This window comes from Postia placenta, assembly GCF_002117355.1.
Source record: "Postia placenta MAD-698-R-SB12 unplaced genomic scaffold POSPLAscaffold_13, whole genome shotgun sequence".
NCBI classification, from domain to species: Eukaryota; Fungi; Basidiomycota; class Agaricomycetes; order Polyporales; family Adustoporiaceae; genus Rhodonia; species Rhodonia placenta.
The window spans coordinates 55,037-68,333 of record NW_020169844.1 but is presented as its reverse complement, the minus strand read 5'-3'; the positions used below and the strand labels follow the sequence as shown (position 1 = coordinate 68,333).

Below are 13,297 nucleotides of genomic sequence, written 5' to 3'. Positions count from 1 at the left end.
GCTACCTCAAAGCTTGCTCAAAGCAGCAAACTCTTTGGTCTCGTACCCATCATGATCTCAGTACCACGACGGAGACAGGCCGATAGGCGCCCTCACTTCGTCAAGCGCCACGATGTCAGCCTATGAGACGGGGGTTGTTGAATCACTGCCCCAGACGGCCTTTTCACGAAGAGCATTCTATTCACCGCCGCATATTGTGTTCAGGCAGATGATGGTAGGTTCTGAAGTACGTAGGTCGAGGTGGAACAGCACAGTGGTCAATTACCACTGATGATCTGAGACCGGTGGGTGTCTTCAACAATACAGGCTGCACACGATGTAGGGGCACAGGCACATCATTCCACCTTAAATGAGACACATGGTTCTTACTGTACATATATGTTGTCCGCAGGTCTGCAGAGATACACCAGTTCCTGGGAACTAAACTTCTGCACTTTGAGTGTTGACAACATGCTCCCGCCCGCAGTGACTGATTGATTCACCGCATGAATGAGAGCTACATCTTCTCGACTTGTTCTGCAAGTGGTGCAATCTTCCAGCGATATCCCCCATGAGTCAGAGCGTTCTAACTCTAGTTTCACAAGCTCAGAGCTAGTCAGTAGCCTTCAGTATAACTTCTTGCCTTGACTCACCAGTCTTGATCGGCAGCCAGGCCAGTATTTTTTGTCAGCTAGCGGCCAGCGGTAAGTTTTAAGATCAAATGCGCAGAAATCGACTCACTGTGTCATCCACAGCTCTAGTGCTGTACGAACACGTAGCGACGTTCTCTCAAGAAGTCCAGCTCATGTGGTTTGCTAAGACAAGTCTTGCGACCGTATTGTTTTTTATCAACAGATATGTGCTGCTATTATCCGCGACCCTCAGTATGCTCGAAGTATTCAATGTAAGCAGGAACGCGGTGAGTCACTTCCTTCTTGGCCTTGCTGGACCATAGTAACTGGTGCACTCTTTAATTACAATAGCGCAAGGTTCTTCTTGTGTCGCAAGGCATCTGTGTCATTGTATCCCTTGCCACATGGGCAGGTCAGGCTCAGACATGCAATATGATATCAATCTTTGTGCTAATTGATATTCTCAGCGTTCGTGATGCTCCGGGTCTATGTCATGACCGCCCGCAAATGGCTCCCAACCATACTCTCATTGTTGTTGGGACTGGTTCCTTTTGCTGTCAACCTCGTGAGTGTATCCTTCAAAATCAAGCGTATGATGACGACCCTGTATTACCTTCATCAGGCTGCGCTTGCCGAGTCGTGTTTTGTCCCAGGATTGGCACCAGACATTGGCCCCAACATCGGCTTCGTGTTGAAAGCACCTCTTGTAACCAGTCATATGTTTGTGCATAATTATATGGAGTGTATCCTGCGCAGGCTAATTGCGACCATCAGATGTGAGGAAACTTGAGTTTGATCACGAAAATTCGCTCCAATAACGTACTACTCAGTCGCCATTTTGGCTCGAGCTTCCAGCATTCGTTCAGACGCACTAGTATTGGTTATCACTTTCTTCGGTATACAAAATGTGTTCACCAGAGCTCATACCCGTATGTCCCGGCCCTTAACATCTTTGGTGAGAGACGGTATGTTCATGAATCGCTCCTTTTCCCAATTGGCGTTGATGACTTTAACTCTATAGGTATGCTCTACTTCATGTGTGTCGCGCCGCTAGTATACAAAGCAAGAACATTTCTAATGGCATATATTGGCAGCGCGCTACTTTTGCTAAATTGCCTCGACATGGCTCTATATTTCACTGGAGTAGGAATCCGACACATCCGTAATGCTGAACCGCTGATTAATTCAATGTTGTTCATGCACACAGAGATCATATTTTTCCACACTCTTCCTTTTGCCGTAAGTCAACTCCCTGCTCGTGTACAAGCTCCGCTCATTCTCTTAGGCTATCCTCGATCATCATGTCACGGTTCCTTTTGAACATTCGTCAAATACAAGGGTCTCTTGACCAGGCGTCCGATGAAGATTGCGATGACTACTCATGTCCATCAACTCCTTCGGCATGTCTCAACACGAGCATAGCTATGGATAGTGTAGTCGCATCGCCCAGTTTGGGGTCGTCGATAATTACGGTGTATGTGTGAACATGAGACGTGGGATATATCTTTGTAACATGGCGATTCAGACCGTACTCTGCATGCGTCCATTATGGAGGAATTATTTGGGGTAATCAAGTTCGCATGACTGTGCACCATTGACTATACTTCGTAGTAATATCATAGGAGGTGACGCAAAGAAAGAGGCGAAATACAAGAAATACCAAAGACGCAACCCAAGGATAGAAACACAGTAGTCTACATCGGACCCAGAAGGAAATACGATATACAAGTCAGAAGATATTGTACGCCCGCGCTAATGGAAGACGTTCCGCAGGTTCTATGTCCATAAGAACCCCGTCTGCTCTAACTTCGTAACTCTCCGGGTCGACAGTCATTTTCGGCGTGGCGAAATTCCACCTCATGTCTTTCTTGGTCACATTGCGGCAATTTTTGACCGCTTCGCAGCGCTTGTTCAGTCCATATTTCTGCACAGTCCCAGACTCAATCGAGATGCCCGAGACGAACGCTACCGAGTTGAGTGCCGCAGACATTGCATGGGATCCCCACATTGGCCTGCCGATGAACGGCTGTACAGTGGGAATGGAGGCGTTGGCATCACCCATCTATCTCGACCGTGAGTGCATGGGTCCTCCGAGAAAAGACGAATGCAAACCTGAGCCCATGCGATAACTCCCGACTTTAGTATCATTTCGGGTTTTGACCCGAAGTTCTCCGGCTTCCACAGGACAAGATCCGCGAGGCTATCTACCGCAATCTGTCCGATGAGATGGCTCATGCCGTGGGTAATTGCACTGAAGAGCCGCCGTTGTCATTATGGCGCAGAAAGTGGATGAAGGTGAACTTACGGATTGATGGTGTATTTAGAAATATACCGCTTAACGCGCGAGTTATCTCTTCCTGGCGCGTCGCCTAGCAATATCAGAGGACCACGGGACTCACGCATCTTGCTTGCTGTTCGCCATGTCCGGCTAATGACCTCGCCCACCCTGCCCATGGCTTGCGAGTCGGAACTGATCATGGAAATGGCCCCTATGTCGTGCAGAACATCTTCGGCTGCCACGGTCTCCGCACGGATACGGGATTCTGCAAAAGCGAGATCTTCGGGAATACATTTGTCCAAGTGATGGCAAACCATAAGCATCTGCAGGACCCGAAGAAGATAATCTCAGGCGAGGCGCTGGGTCCTGGATACTTCGTTGACTCACGTCGAGATGCTCTTCCAGTGTATTATTAGTGTATGGCCGTGTGGGATTTGTTGACGAGGGAAGCACTTTCTCAAGCCCACAGACGACGATGATATCAGGTGCGTGACCACCGCCTGTGAGGATCGAGGTCAGATTTCGTTTACACATTGCAAACGGATCACCGTCATACCAGCGCCTTCGGTATGATATGTGTGGATCGGGCGGTCCCCAAAGGCCTCAATGGTACCTGTGCAAGATGAGTTCCGGCTGTACCGCAGTGATCGCTGATAAGACTACTCACTTTCCACGAACCCACTCTCATTCAGTGTGTCTGTGTGAATATTGATCTGCACGTCCATCTGCATCAGCCAGTGAAACCACATCACAACAATCACTCCACCAACCTGCACATCATACTTGTCACCTACATCCAGACAGTTCGTGATCGCGGAAGGCGTCGAGCCCCAGTCTTCGTGCAGCTTCAGCCCGGCGGCGCCCGCGATGATGATCTCCTCGAGCGCACGCGTCCCCGAATCATTGCCCTTTCCTGTGAACGCGAAGTTCATTGGCAGTGTGTCGGTCGCGGCGAGCATGTGCCGCATGTAGAATGGGCTTGATGTGCACGTCGTCGCGTTTGTGCCCGCGCTCGGGCCCGTCCCGCCCCCGATCATCGTCGTGACGCCTGACGCGAGCGCCTCTGTTACTTGCTGCGGGCAGATGTAGTGGACGTGTGCGTCCACCGCCCCCGCGGTCACGATCAGCTTCTCGCCTGCGATGACCTCCGTCGCGGAACCGATGATGAGGTCAGGGTGCACATTCGCCATGACATCGGGGTTTCCGGCTTTGCCTATGCCCACGATCTTACCGTACTTAACGCCGATGTCCGCCTGCGCGACAGGTGAGTAGGTTTGTGCTCTCAATGATCCACAGAGTGTTGAGCACCTTGTAGATTCCGCTCCAATCCACAACCAATGCGTTGGTGATGACTAGATCCAACGTCTCCTTCTCGGATCGGTTGGTTGCCTGGCCCATCCCCTCTCTGATAGTTTTCCCTATGCGACCGTCAGTAGAGATAATCATGAGTGCACTCGGATCCTTACCTCCACCAAATTTAGCCTCATCTCCGTACACGGTCTGTATTTCGAGATCTCAGTAGCTTGGATACGATGAAATGAGATAGACCGCAGTACCTCGTCGCGCTCGACTTCGATCCAGAGAGCGGTGTCACCGAGCCTGACCCGATCTCCGACAGTGGGACCGAACATTGCTACATATGCCTGTCGGCTCATCTCCGTGTCCACCGTAACTTCTAATGCACCCGGTTGCGGTGTGTGCCCGAAGCCTCTGTCCACGAGGTTCCGCACGATCTCGTCGGTTCGTAAAAGACTGAAGACGCCTGAGGCGAGGCCGTTGCCGCCAGAAATGATTTGTGCACCTGCGATCGAACATAGCGTGACATGTTTGGTGTCGCCTGGCTCGAAGCGGACTGCCGTCCCTGCGGGGATATCGAGACGTTTCCCGTAAGCCTTGCCTCGATCGAAGGACAGCGCCTTGTTGGTCTCGATGAAATGATAATGTGAGCCTACCTAGAGCCACATATATCAAGATACATCCAATGGTCAGAGATATATTGCGCACGTACTTGTATTGGCCGGTCACCATTGTTCGTCACTTTGAGCTTAACTCGCTCACGCCCTCGGTTGAGAACGATGCGTTCCTTCCTGACAATGAGCGCACCAGGTGCCTTGTCGCGGGCGTACTCAGCATGGTCGATCTGCGGGAATGCATGGTCCGGAGGAGTGGGCAGGAAGGAACCGTATAGGGCGTTGCAAAGGTCAACAGAGTCATTGCAGATCGGGTCGTGCACCGTGACGAGGAACACGCTGCGCAGCAGTTTGAACGAGGATGCGGACAGACAGGCAGCGCGGCATACCCGTCGGGGAACGTGCCCTCCACCTGGATTTCGTGCAGCAGGCTGGATACACCGGGGAGTACGTGTCTTCTGCCGAGGAGTGTCTTCCCGTGCTGCATGAGCTCCGCGACAGAGTGCTTGCCGTCGCGGATGCGCTCCTGCAGCTGTGAGGCGATAAGCGCGATGGCTTCCGGTTGATTGAGTTGCAGGCCGCGTGCGAGCCGCTTCTGCGCGAGAAAGCCTGCCTTGTTGGCGGTATATTACGGTAAGGACGAAGTTGAAGGATCTGAAACTACCTGGTGCAACAGGAGCTTGGCTTCCTCCCTGGGAGTGATTCTCATGATCGTTGCTCAGCCGACGAGAGACTTCAGAATGGATTTCCTGCCGGTATGATTAGACTGTGGTATAAATCAGCTGTAAGAACAGCGAGTTTCTGCTAGGGAGCAAATCTGACTCTTATTGGTATGATCCAGAGGAATGTCGATAAACTCACAATGTTGGCCTCCTTCTTTCGTTCCACTCTCACACGTGAGGGCCTCTGCCGACGCGCTACTATATGCACAGACAGGTCTAGTATACTGTGCTTGGTGAACACAAGTAACAAGGTGTCGTACTCGTCCAGATAAGATGATCAGGGTCGGCAACTTGATCATGAGATGCAGATCTCGGATATTCGCCTCGTGTTGATTTGGGCGAAGACTTAGCAGGTTGTTTGAGGATGTGGCTTGTTTCTCTCCCTCATCTTCCCGCTGGCACTTGTTATCAAACGGAGTTTTTCACTATCCTGCTGGCATGTATGGTGTCTAAGCAAGAACTATATCTGAGTCGGATTCACAGCGTCTATTCTGCGCCCTGACGCCTGCTACCGATTCAGCAATCGCTTTCAATTTACTTAGCCTGGATTCTGTTCATTTCCGATGACCTGTTCATCCATCAAGACACAGTCAATCAACACTGCCCGGTCATTCCCATCCAAAGCCGTGTCAGACGGGAATTATTGTCATGGTGGTCGCGGCGACTGTGCCTAGGCGGCGTCATGCCGACTGTAAGGCCTCTTTTGTACCATTTGACTCGCCGATGAGAATTGGACGTCATAGTTATGCAGTTGGCGCGAGGCAGTGGCTCTGGGCCGACAGGATGAAGTCAGTCTGGCTATCAAATGATCGACCATCTCTATCACTTGATGTCTTGCCGCAATGCTCCTCCATACATGTTCCACCCGCACGGCATGGCAGAACTCATGGTACGTCTCATGGACCGAATGCGCAGTCTAAGTATGTAGAGTTTCATTGACCCTCGGCTCGGAGCCCAGCATCGTGCATTCAACGTGTCGGGCGATACGGCGGAGCGGCGCTGCAGGGCGCACCCAGGCCGAGTCACGGCACTGCCCGCGCTCACCAAATCAGGCAATTTCTCACGTGCCTGGCCATGCCTGTCCATCTCATATCCGCCTCCGAGGAGCAGTCTTTGTCTCCCGTCTCATCACTTCCCCTTGTGCCCCCATCATCGGCAGCGCATCACTTATACCCCTTCCCTCGATGCCCTGCTCTCTCACCCCCACCTCCACCGGCACCACGTCTTCCCCACCCTCAGACAATCGCAAGCGCACCATGTCCTTCTCCGCTCCGCAGCCCCGCAAGGCCGCGCGAAAATTGCAACGCACGGCCTCGTATATATCTTTGGAGGACATGAACTCAGCAGTGGAGACGACACTCTATGGGCGCGCCGGGGCACCCTCATCTCCTCATTCACGCTCGGATCGTTCGACGGGTCCACATACACGCAGCTTGCGGTATTACAAGGAGGAGCGCGAGCGGCGTAAAGCGTCGTTGCGCTCTTCCACCAGTCCTACGCCTGTCGCCCAGCCCGTAATTGTCATCCAGCCCTCGCTCCCCCCTTCTCACATTCCAATGCTAAGCTCACGCACATCGTCGCCGCTCGCGCCGAGACCATCCGTTCTACCCGCCCGTGCGGCGTTCCCACGCTCCAAACCCGAGCCCGACCTCTACCGTGTGGCCATCACTACTCGCATGCGCATGTCTCCGGAAGGACGGAAGATACTCTACATGGGCCCACGCCTCGCCTTATCGATGCACTCCGCAAACCGCGAGCTGGACCGATCGCTGTTTGCGGCGACGAATGACCTGGAGCAGCTGGTCGCGGCGCAGAGGGACAGCGACGTCTCAATGACGGATGGCGAGGGGACTACGAGCAAGTCGTGGGTGGTCGTCCCGTCGGAGGACTGGGAGATGATTGAGTGCAGTGCGTAGGGGAGCACAGGCCAGGCGCCTATGATGAGGGCCAAGGATCGATGACGACCAAGATGATCTCAACACCGACTTCTGAAACCGATGCCAGAAGGGCATCTACACCTGGGAACAACGCTATGTCACCTTTTTGATTTGGGCAGACGGACATTGCGCCTGTCCTATTACTTATTACATTCGGTTCCCATTTTCTTGCGCGCCGAGCGCATTCGCTTCCTGGGATTTCTATCGAAGGGCCCCATGTATTGCACTTGGGAGGAATACCGATTGGACAATGTTGCTATGCTGTGTTGCTTTACTGTACTGTATACGCTCTTTGTACGCTAGGGATTTGTACGTATTCCATCTCATGTTTGAAAGACATACTTTGTTTCTCAAGCATCTATTTATACAAACTTAATAAGATCAAGCTAGCAAGTCTACTTCAGACTCTGCAGCGATATTGTAGATTCCATCACAGTTCCATCCCGTATATCTCGTCATGGAGCGCGCGCCTCCGCGAAGGCTTATGTTCAAATTTGACACGATCCGGTTCATGATAGGTCAAAGAGGCATTCCTGGCCAAGTCCATGGCATCCAAAAAATACGCATCCCTCCCGCATTCCTCCAATCCTGCGACGACAATCCTATTAGAATGGCAGCCCGGAGGGGACCCCCGACCGCGCTCAAGTCATTTCAAGAACGGACGGTAGCGTACCTGGAGAACGCGGGCCACTGCACTCGCCCGCGACACGGGGAAGGCCTGCGTCGTATTCGGTCCGGCAATTCTCGCAGCACTCCCATCGCGGCGAGAACACGTCGAGAGAAGTCTTAGATGGAGAGTCAGGGTCTTCAGAGGATGGCGTCAGGAGAAGAAGCTCCGGGAAAATGGTGTCGGCCACAGCGTCGTCCGAATCGACCAGAGCCTTGAGGATCTCCTGCAGGCGGGTTTGAGTGTAGCACTCAATGACGAGCTGCATGGCTTCCTTCAGTTGAGGGCCCGAGCGAGCGCGCAGCGCGCCGAGGGGGCCCTCAGCCTGAACCTCAGGCTCGCAGACGGGAAAAGGGTCTTCCATACTATAGTCGTATCCCTCTGTGGGAGACAACATGCTGAGGTCAGGATTGTCTTGCGAAGAGTCAAGAGGATCAAAATTTTCGGGTTCCATAAGTTCCGGTTCCGAGGAATAAATGCTGTTCATCATGTGGATGTATATTCTGTGTCAAGTAGACGGTGCCAAGAATCTCTGTCTTGAAGGTCTGAGCGCAAGATGAGCATGGAGGATCATGAACTCAAGTGAACAACTCACAGAAGGTTGTGTGGAGGTCTCTTTGGCTAGGGGATGGTGTAGGAGAAGGTAAGGGTCGATAGAGGGGCCAACCCGCTTTTATGCGCAAAAGAACAAGGTCAAAACAACTGTGGCGTGCGCCACCATGCCGTGACATCGACATTAAAATATTAAGCGGTGGCTAACAGAGGCGTTATCATCAACGTGGAATGCATTGTCCCTTGTACTATTTAAGGCCTGATCCGGGAACAATAAACACATCTACCAGTGCCGAGCACGTTTCTTCCTAGGGCCTTCAGGCACGTGCTCCCCATCTGTGCAGCCCTCCGAGCTGGCGTCGCCCTCGCAACAAGACCAGGTGAAGTTCTCGGGGAACTCGCGAATATTGCTCTCAGTCTTCATAGGACCGTGGCAACGTTCGTCCCAATCCGCAAACATTTCTTCGTCGACTTCCAGCTCCCCTTGGTAGAGTACAACCATCAGCCACATCTAGCGCGCTATATGTCACACGAGACATTCGTACCTGAATGATATAAACACTCATCTGTGAGCCTCTGCGTCCCTACATCATAGCGGCTCTCGCATCTGCTACAGACCTCCCATCTCGGAATGTAGGGCCCCTCGACTCCTCCATGCCTGTCTGCAGAGGGCCTCTCGGTGACTAGCTGTTCGAATATCGCTTTCTCCACCGCAGGAATACGTTCAACGAGTTCTGACAGGATTCCACGGAGCTTGTCCTCAGGACATGTCAGAATGGCGGTGTGTAGCTGCAAGCGTGCCACCGGGCTCAGCGGGGACTCGGATCGCAAGTCTGGTCCAAAGGCATCGTCGCGCTCATCGTCCCCGCTGTCTTCGTTTGTCAAGTCAACAATATCTGACATTCTCCGTTCGAAGCCCGGCGGTTTCTGGGCAGCTCAAGTACAGCACTGTGGCTGCAAAACATAACGTCTCATTGACATCTCTGCGACCATTTGTGAGCAACTCACTGTTTATATCACACCACTTGAAAGCGTCCTGGAGGGCCTCAAGCTAAATATCAGGTGTGGCGTGTCTTTTATAACCTTCAGGAATGGACAAGAGTAAAGACTAAGTGACAGTAAGTTGAAGTGAGCCAGCTCACAGCCATTGGACGATCGGCTGAACGATCTCGATGCTCGATCATCGGCATTGTGGCATGTCACGATCGGGTCTCTGCTCATGCAAAATCAATCAAAATCCTTCAGGCCCAAAGTCGCGACCGTCTGCTGCCAAACCACTGCGAGGAGAGCGCGTCAACTCGTTTCAGAAATTTCATGGGTTAGTCAGAAGACGAGCTTCATTGCCCGGGATACACGATGCGCTGGTGTCAGCGTGACATGGAGTTTCACGTAGAAGGTAAGCTGACCTGAGCGCACCGAACTCAGAGAGAGCGTGCAGACCGGCTCTAATATCAGTTTCAAAGCAATAGCCCGAAGGACAAGGACTTGACAAAGATACGAATCAACGGGTTACGGCACCGAGCTGTCGGAATGGCTCGGCTACGGCCTAGTTTTCTCACTTGGTGCGCTCACCTCTGTCTCGATTTTTCGCTTCCAAGATCCTGGTTTGACTGCTTTGGATAACGTTAGCCGAAGATACTGGGTTCCATGCGTAGAATCCGGCGATGTCAAGATATCATCACGTATGGGGCTCGTCTTCTAGCACCTCCGCTTGTTCATGACGCCTGTTAGTCGCTGAAGGATCTCAGGCCAAGCGAATAGCGCTCTCTATTCGAAGGATCAGCATCTTTGAATAACCTCAAAAGGGTTCAACTCTTAGGCGCAGCAGACCCGATATTTTACTTCCGTTGGAGCATCGGAATCCTGAGTATTCTGGATGCGCCAGGCGATTTGCCTGGACAACTCTGGATGCCACAAGGTTCAGTTACATAGTACATCTCGTGGGCGGACACTTCATTTATGACGTGGACATGGCGGTAAACCGCGATAGAGACCCTGCACTCCCTGATGTCACGCACGAATTTATCTAGACACCACGTGAATTCAGACTTGAAAGTCTACTATGCACCTTGTCATTGGCAACCGTTTCTGCGTTCATGTGCCTTACATCCAGATCAGAGGCAAGCAGCCCCTCTCTCCAGATCCCTGGAGTCGACGACCTTGCGCATTGCAGAAGGCGTTCCTGAGACTAACGATCGGCAACCCCAATCTACGCAAACCCCTTTGTCCCTGTCCGGTGTTTATGAAGCAAATCCGGATCGATCCGTCTTTACACCGTGAAAGTCTGACACCATGAGGGCTTGCAAACGCACGGGCGGCACAGAAGTTCATTATGGTCGCCTAACGTCCGCGTCATTGAGGTATGTGTCCTGCTCATTGTCATGCACGATCCCAGCAATGGAAGAAACATACGCGTTGTCAGTGTAGATTCAATGTGGAAGACACGTCTGCAGGCGCCTAACAGGGTCGGCAAGCCGCCCAATATGAATGCCAGGGTGAGAATCTCGTCGTGATCGGGCCGCAACTGAGGCTAGGGCCGCAATTTGACTGCTTAGAATGGAGGAAGAATCACAGCTATTCACATGGCTACCATAACGGAGCCCTGTGCTCACTGACTGCGGACTGCCAATCCTGGATGACGGCACATGCAATACCAAACTTCACGGCTACATAGTCGGGTGAGCTATTCCTACATGGTCTAAGACAAGGCATAGGCATTCCGGGGTGATCTGCGCGGACTCGAACCTTCGGGCTACAAACGGCCACATACCCAAAAAGTATACATTCGCCTGGCTTCATGCGATTCTGAGGGCTTTTTCGAGCGGAGCCGCCATTTCTTCTGGATTTCCTATCCAGTGGACAACCTGGTCCCTCGTGGTGATGACAAACGCTGCCAAGAGGTAAGAGGCATCTTTCTCGAAGGGTAGGGCGCGGCTGCGTACCAAGTGGTATTGACAGATTTTGTCCTGGCTCGAATAGCGCTGGAACGGAGACGGTCAGTGACAAGGTCACCGTCGAAGCCGAGAATACACCTTACAGCGAATGGCTACGCGCTGCGAGTCGATATAGATGGGATAGTTCATGTCGCCCCGAGAATCCACGAAGCCCTTGACCACAGTCCTGTTGATGTCCGCTTTCGTGAAGATACCTTCGTGATTGAAGGTGATAACCTTGACGTCCGGCTTTTTCGCGATATCTGACAAGATGTCGCAGACCACATGACATGGCTGCGGAGTTACAAGCATCCATTCAGCCTTGACACGGAAGCGCGGCGAGATCAGCACGTACGCGGCACCAGCTGAAAACCGTAGAAACGGGCATCAGCCATGCTGCTCACTGGCGATACGAAGGTAAGGAGCGATACACACGATGCCCAGAACTCGACAACGAGGACCTTCTTATTCCGCCAGCCGTCCTTGCTCGGCCTGATACACTCAAACGAGTCAGTGTCGAGCCACCCCATGTCGACTCTCTTTCCCAATAAGGGGCTGGTCCACCCAGGACGAAGAAACGCCGGTGGACCCTTCTTCATTTGTTCTTCGAGCGCGTCCCACGTCGGCAGACGCGCCCGTTTCATAAAGGTTTCCACGACCGCTGGCTCGTGTGCGGTTTTGAACCTTGCTATGTGGATGATGACGCTATGAGCCACCTACGGAGTACGGGAAGCTGACTCACCCACTGCAGCATTCCAGCGCGCTACCAGCGCACGTTGTACAACGAAGAATGCATCAGCAATGTGTGGGCGATGTTAGCGTGCGCAGCATCCACCTTGGTCCCACTTGTCTTCGTATAATGGCTGGAAGACCTCCCAGATATTCGCCTTGAAATCATTCATGGCCGCTCGCTCAGCAGGAGTTTCATGTGTGGCCGAGAAATCCATGTAGTGGTGGTGGTGGTGGTACCTGGTGCCAGAGTAGTCAAGTGGGGTCAGGGCATACGACACAATACTAGTGATCGAATGCCTGGTCCTGCAATCTCTTTATATCAGGAAGGCAAGATGCACCGGCTGAGAATGGTAGGTGGGACTGTCGGAGGTAGCGCGTGAGCAGACCAGTTCATGAAGAGCTACGGGTCGATGACGGGATAAGAGAGTGACTTCAGGCAGCGGCAACCCCGAGACAAATGATAAATGGGATCATGCATGATTCGGTCTCGGCCGAGCAATTAATCAAAACTGCTAGAAGACCCTGAAGCTTCCGCATCAGCAAAATATGTGACGCCCCTCTGAATCAGGAACAAGCTTTAGAACACCGGCACATATGGCGGACCACGGACTAAAGAGGGGTTAAAAATTGGACGCTGAGGGGTTTGAACCCTCGACCTCACGCAGACAGTACAAGATGCAAAGCGTGCGCGCTACCACTGTGCCAAGCGCCCATAGTGGATCGGTATCCATGTTTATACATATTTAGCATTGTTGCCTTGTTTGGCAAGGAACACCGAATACCTATCAAGTGGCTGCTGGATAGAGCTGTGGTGAGATCTCCGTTCATAGATAGCCTGTAGTCCAGCTGCCAGCTTCCTAACACTACCAGGGAGGAATCACCACCGAAAAGGGTGTACTGCAATTTCGTGCGTCGCGCGATCAGCTACGGTCCTGAATATTCTGCAAAGAAAGGG

General features: G+C 52.4%; 4 protein-coding genes and 1 non-coding gene across 5 annotated transcripts; 2 read left to right on the top strand and 3 right to left on the bottom strand.

The window, feature by feature from the left end:
* Positions 1–700: 700 nt before the first annotated feature.
* Positions 701–1,401, top strand: POSPLADRAFT_1151573 (hypothetical protein; the record flags this gene model as incomplete). The annotated part of the gene is made up of 3 exons (XM_024486549.1): positions 701–898; positions 963–1,023; positions 1,079–1,401. 3 exons carry the CDS (start codon positions 701–703, stop codon positions 1,399–1,401), a joined length of 582 nt encoding a protein of 193 aa, XP_024335533.1.
* A 939-nt stretch (positions 1,402–2,340) lies between these two features.
* Positions 2,341–5,508, bottom strand: POSPLADRAFT_1151608 (hypothetical protein; the record flags this gene model as incomplete). The annotated part of the gene is made up of 13 exons (XM_024486553.1): positions 2,341–2,673; positions 2,724–2,862; positions 2,917–3,212; positions 3,277–3,389; positions 3,446–3,502; positions 3,557–3,602; positions 3,660–4,142; positions 4,198–4,307; positions 4,356–4,389; positions 4,446–4,841; positions 4,898–5,138; positions 5,189–5,412; positions 5,464–5,508. 13 exons carry the CDS (start codon positions 5,506–5,508, stop codon positions 2,341–2,343), a joined length of 2,517 nt encoding a protein of 838 aa, XP_024335532.1.
* A 1,159-nt stretch (positions 5,509–6,667) lies between these two features.
* On the top strand, positions 6,668–7,883 carry POSPLADRAFT_1041115 (hypothetical protein). Its single transcript, XM_024477846.1, has one exon. The coding sequence runs from the start codon at positions 6,706–6,708 to the stop codon at positions 7,435–7,437; it is 732 nt and encodes a 243-aa protein (XP_024335531.1). The 5' UTR covers positions 6,668–6,705; the 3' UTR covers positions 7,438–7,883.
* Positions 7,884–7,888: 5 nt separating this feature from the next.
* On the bottom strand, positions 7,889–12,744 carry POSPLADRAFT_1067294 (hypothetical protein; the record flags this gene model as incomplete). Its single annotated transcript, XM_024482169.1, has 13 exons — positions 12,446–12,744; positions 12,353–12,373; positions 12,046–12,298; positions 11,966–11,975; positions 11,715–11,904; positions 11,290–11,343; positions 10,606–10,703; positions 10,250–10,315; positions 9,400–9,604; positions 9,296–9,364; positions 8,965–9,160; positions 8,132–8,604; positions 7,889–8,046 (listed from the first exon to the last, which is right to left on the bottom strand). The coding sequence occupies exons 1-13, from the start codon at positions 12,555–12,557 to the stop codon at positions 7,889–7,891; spliced, it is 1,905 nt and encodes a 634-aa protein (XP_024335530.1). The 5' UTR covers positions 12,558–12,744.
* A 226-nt stretch (positions 12,745–12,970) lies between these two features.
* On the bottom strand, positions 12,971–13,054 carry POSPLADRAFT_t124. Its single transcript has one exon. It is a non-coding gene; the product is annotated as a tRNA-Ala (tRNA).
* Positions 13,055–13,297: the final 243 nt, after the last annotated feature.